At 37.8% G+C, this 5,724-nt stretch overlaps 1 protein-coding gene across 1 annotated transcript; it reads left to right on the forward strand.

The window, feature by feature from the left end:
• Positions 1-796: 796 nt before the first annotated feature.
• Positions 797-2,892, forward strand: LOC118008506 (olfactory receptor 8S1-like). The gene has a single exon (XM_035002050.1). The coding sequence runs from the start codon at positions 1,346-1,348 to the stop codon at positions 2,261-2,263; it is 918 nt and encodes a 305-aa protein (XP_034857941.1). The 5' UTR covers positions 797-1,345; the 3' UTR covers positions 2,264-2,892.
• Positions 2,893-5,724: the final 2,832 nt, after the last annotated feature.

Consider the following 5,724-nt stretch of genomic DNA (forward strand, 5'->3'; position numbering starts at 1 on the left):
ATCTTCTGCCAATGGTGTAATATTCTCAGGATAAATCCAGGTTGCTATAGCTAGAGCTACAGTGGTGAACAATAGAAAAAAAGTATTAGCATGGAAAATGCAATCCCTACATGACTTGAAGTATTTAGGTTTTTAGAAATAATACACACAATTTAGCCTTCTATTTCATCTTTTAGAAATCAAGGGAGAGGTCTATATCCAACAGAAATTTTCAAACGCTACCTTAACAGCAAATTCTCACACTGATATTCAAACTTGTCTTCTGGATCACTGAATTTGAAGTTTTTCTTTAATTCTGTGCTAGTTATTGTTCAGCTAGGTGAGAAGGAGAGGTAATGTGGACTTGCTTACTAAGAATAGCTTTAATTCTGGGTGTTGTTTGGATAAATAATGGGAGAGAAATCATAAGTCCTTTGAGAAATTGAATGTGCCCATCTTGCAGTATGAATGGAAGAGATAGAGGAGGACGTGAAGGGACAAGATGGTATAGTCAGTGGTGTTGAGTTATTTTGAGTCTATGGTTATATGGGTTGTCAGCACAAAGTAGGGAAAAAAAGGCTAAGCTTTGGAAAGTTAGTAGGTAGTCTATATTTGCAAATGGCATAAGGGCACAGACAAGAGCTGAATCTGAATAGACGACACAAACTGGAGATAGAGATCATGACCAGTGTATGTTCCCATATTGGTCAACAGTTTCTCTTGATGAGTTATATAGCATCTGGGATATCTCTATGCTGCCTTCTTTCTAACTCATCCCCTTTCTCCTCACTCTGCAAATGTCCAGCCACCACTCCTCTTCAGATTGCATTAATGACCCCATTTAAATATTTATTGAAAAAATAAAAGCCATTACGTGGGAACTGCTTCCTTCCCAACATCACATCTATGCATGTTTGATGGATGAAGTAAACTTGCTCCCAACTGATGGCATGCTCTGCTTCTGCTCTGCAGCCCAGCTGTCTCACAGGTACTATTTCTGCAATTTTCTTGTATTTCTCCTGCAATTTCTCCCTCTCTACTGGATTATTATCAAGAGTTTACAAAACATCCTCCAGTTGCTTTAATAATAAAACAACAACAACAAAATAAATTCTAAGACATTAAAGAAAGAACAATAAAAGTGGACAGGAAGTTGATCTAGGGTTGGAATCCTATAGAAAAGATTATTGCAGATTTTAGGAAATCTAGAGACTTAGGGAAGTTTATAATTTCAGAACATGAATTTTTGAGTAGGCATGAAACTTTGTGAATAGAGAAGAATGTTGAAACCCTTGAATATTTGTTAGACATAAGAAGAGGCTTTATCTGATTTATTTCTTATAGTCCAAAGAAGATATTGAAGGCAATGAGAAACCACAGTGTTGTTTCGGAGTTCATCCTCCTTGGGCTGTCTGCTGACCCCCAGATCCAGGTTCTGCTCTTTGTGCTGTTCCTTGTTATTTACCTCCTGACCCTGATGGGGAACCTGATGCTCCTGCTGGTGATCAGGGCTGATTCACACCTCCACACCCCCATGTACTTCTTCCTGGGACAGTTGTCCTTCCTGGATCTCTGCCACTCCTCTGTCACTGTGCCCAAGCTGTTGGAGAACCTTCTGTCTGAGAAGAAAACCATCTCAGTAAAGGGCTGCCTGGCTCAGGTCTTCTTTGTGTTTGCCACTGGGGGCACTGAATCCTGCCTGCTTACTGTCATGGCCTATGACCGCTATGTTGCCATCAGCTCCCCTCTGCTCTATGGCCAGATGATAAACAGACAGCTGTGTATGGGGCTGGTGTGGGGCTCATGGAGCTTGGCTTTTCTGGATGCTCTTATCAATATCCTTGTAGCTCTCAATTTAGACTTCTGTGAGGCTCAGAATATACACCACTTCAGCTGTGAGCTGCCGTCTCTCTACCCTTTGTCTTGCTCTGATGTGTCTGCAAGTTTTACTGCCCTGCTCTGCTCCAGCCTCCTGCATTTCTTTGGAAATTTCCTCCTGATATTTTTCTCCTATGTTCGCATTTTATCCACCATCCTGAGAATTAGCTCCACCACAGGCAGAAGCAAGGCCTTCTCCACCTGCTCCTCCCACCTCACTACAGTGATCTTCTTTTATGGCTCAGGGTTACTCCGCTATCTCATGCCAAATTCAGGATCCACTCAAGAGTTAATCTTCTCCTTGCAGTATAGCGTGGTCACTCCTATGCTGAATCCTCTCATCTACAGCCTGAAGAACAAAGAGGTGAAGGCAGCTGTGAGAAGAATTTTGAGAAAATGTGTCTAGTGTTACAAGTAATAGATTACAAAATCAGAATGATGAGGGGAGAAACTAAATAGAACTGCAGTAAGTAGTGCCTGAATATTAAGGAGAATTTTCTGATATCAGGATCTGCAACATACCTTACATCTTTTCTTTAAAATGGTTAAGAAAAGGTGGAGCTATTTCCCTGGTATGATAGTTCTGTCCTAGTCAGAGGAAAATGGATGGATGAACCTCTTGTCTTACAATTTTTCTTATAAAAATATTTAATTTATAACAGACAGTATGGTAGACTTTGTTATTGCTTGCTTATGTTATCTTTACTATTCTTCCAGTAACTAAATTCCATGTGTTCAGTATAGTTCCAGAGAGACTGTTAATCATGGTGTCCCCAAATCCTCTTTCCTCCCCCACTCATTATTCACTCATTCTTCCTGGCACAGTGGCTGGTATAGGAATGAGCATATGGTCAGTGCCAGACCTTCCACTCCCTTAGGAATTTTAATCTTCAGAATAGATTCAGAGAGGCAGAGGTAAGTCTTTCTGTTTGCAGCATTCTGATAGCCTATCCCAGTGCCCCTGCTGATACGATCACTACTGTTATCATAGATTCTGTACTTTCAAGGCAGATTGATAAACATGAATTAAACCTATATCTTTTTTTTTTAAGATTTTATTTATTTATTTGGGAGACAGAGTGAGTGAGAGAGCAAGAATGAAAGAGAGAGAGAGCACAAGCCAGGGAAGAGGCAAAGGAAGAGGGAGAACCCTCTGGTTCCAACCATGTTGTCCCAAATGGCATGATCTCATCCTTTTTATGGCTGTGTAACATTCCTCTCTCTATATAACTATATACATATATATATATATTGGAATACACAAACACACCATATCTTCTTTATCCATTCGTCTATTAATGGACACTTGGGTTGCTTCCATATCTTGACTATTATAAATAATGTTGCAGTAAACATAGGGGTACATGTCTTTTTTAAATTCAATTAGCCAACATATAATACATGATTCGTTTTTGATATAATGTTCAACGATTCGTTAGTTGCATATAACACCCAGTGCTCATCACATCATGTGCTCTCCTTAATGCCCATCACCCAGTTACCCTATCCCCTCACCAACCTCCCTTTCTGCAACCTTCAGTTTGTTTTCCAGAGTTAAGAATCTCATATGGTTTATCTCCCTCTCTGATTTCTTCCCGTTCAGTTTTCCCTCCCTTCCCCTATTGTCCTCTGCACTATTCCTTATGTTCCACATATGAGTGAAACCATATGATAATTGTCTTTCTCTGATTGACTTATTTCGCTTAGCATAATACCTTCCAATTCCATCCATGTCGATGTAAATGGTAGATTTATATATCTTTTTGAACTAGTGTTTTCATTTTCTTTTAGATACCCAGTAGTGGAATTATTGGATAATATGGTATTTCTATTTTTAATTTTTTTTCCTGTTTTCAACAGTGGCTGTACCAGTTTATATTCCTACCAACAGTGCACAAAGGTTCCTTTTTCTCCACATCCTTGCCAGCACTTGTTATTTACTGTGTTTTTATTTTAGCCATTCTGACAGATGTAAGGTGGTTATCTCGTTGTGGTTTTGATTTGCATTTCCCTGATAATTAGTGATTTTGAGCATCTTTTCATGTGTATGTTGCCATCTGTATGTCTTCTTTAGAAAAATGTCCTCTGCCCATTTTTTAATCAGTTTGCTCTTTTGGTGCTGAGTTGTATATGTATTTCATTTTTTTTTTTAAAGATTTTATTTATTTATTTGACAGAGAGAGACAGCGAGGGAGGGAACACAAGCAGGGGGGTTGGGAGAGGGAGAAGCAGGCTTCCCGCCGAGCAGGGAGCCCGATGAGGGGCTCGATCCCAGGACCCTGGGATTATGACCTGAGCTGAAGGCAGACGCTTAACGACTGAGCCACCCAGGCGCCCTATGTATTTCATTTTTAAAGTTAATTCAGTGGCCAGAACCTCTTGTACAAACATCTTTTTATTGGGATCAGTAAGAAAGCTTGTGTTTCAACATTAAGAATGATGTTTGTTTTGTTTTTGATCAATACCTTTAACTTAAGAATTCTCTTCTAATTATTATATTTTGCTAAGAATTGGTGTAAAATTTTATCAAATGCTTTTTCTGTTTCCATTGAGGACCAGGATTCTTTTCTTGCATTTAATAATATATAGTGTCTGTCACATAAGGCATGCAATAAATACATATTGAATAAAAAATAAATTCATTGAAAGAATCATATGGTTTTATTTTTTATTTTTTAAGTTTTTATTTAAATTCCAGTTAATTAACATACAGTGTAATATTAGTTTCAGGTGTAAAATTTAGTGATTCAGCACTTACAAACAACACTCATTGCTCCTCACAACAAGTGCATTCCTTAATCCCCATCAACTATTTCATCCATCTCCCCACCCTCACCCCTCTGGTAACCATTAATTTGTTCTCTGTAGTTGTTTAGGAGTCTGTTTCTTGGTTGGCCTCTCTCTCTCTTTTTTTTTCTTTTCCCTTTGCTCATTTGTTTTGTTTCTTAAATTCCACAGATGAGTGAAATCATATGGTATTTGTCTTTCTCCGGCTGACTTATTTTGCTTAGCATTATACTCTCTAGCTCCATCTATGTTGTTGCAAATGGCAAGATTTCATTTTTATGGCTGAATAATATTCCATTCTATATATATATCACATCTTCTTTATCCATTCATCTGTCGATGGACACTTGGTCTGCTTCCATAGTTTGGCTATTGTAAATAATGCTGCAATAAATATAGCGATGCATGTATCCCTTTGAATTAGGGTTTTTGTGTTTTTTTGGGTAAATACCCAGTAGTGTGATTACTGGATTGTAGGGGATGTCCACTCTTACCACTTATATTCAACATAACACTGGAAGTCCTAGCCACAGCAATCAGGCAACAAAAAGAAAAAAGAAGGCATCCAAATTGGCAAGGAAGAAGTTAAACTTTTACTATTTGCAGGTGACATGGTACTCTATATAGAAAATCCAAAAGACTCTACCAAAAAATTGCTAGAACTGATACAGAAATTCAGTGAAGTTGCAGGATACAAAATCAACATACAGAAATCTGTTGCATTTCTGTATACCAATAATGAAGCAGCAGAAAGAGAAATCAAGGAATCAATCTCATTTACCATTGCACCAAAACCCATAAGATACCTAGGAATAAATCTAACCAAAGAGGTAAAAGATCTGACTCTGAAAACTATAAAACACTGATGAGGGAAATTGAAGATGACACAAAGAAATGGAAGAACATTCCATGCTCATGGATTGGAAGAACAAATATTGTTAAAATGTCTATACTACCCAAAGTAATCTACACATTTAATGCAATCCCTATCAAAATATCACCAGCAGTTTTCACAGAGCTAGAACAAACAATCCTAAATTATATATATATATATATATATATATATATATATATATATAT

Source organism: Mirounga leonina, unplaced genomic scaffold (genome assembly GCF_011800145.1).
Source record: "Mirounga leonina isolate KUSES-001 unplaced genomic scaffold, KU_Mleo_1.0 Mir_126, whole genome shotgun sequence".
Classification (NCBI taxonomy): Eukaryota; Metazoa; Chordata; class Mammalia; order Carnivora; family Phocidae; genus Mirounga; species Mirounga leonina.

Excerpts from the sequence above, each read along its gene's own strand:
- LOC118008506 (XM_035002050.1), top strand. The coding sequence starts at position 1,346 with ATGAGAAACCACAGTGTTGTTTCGGAGTTCATCCTCCTTGGGCTGTCT.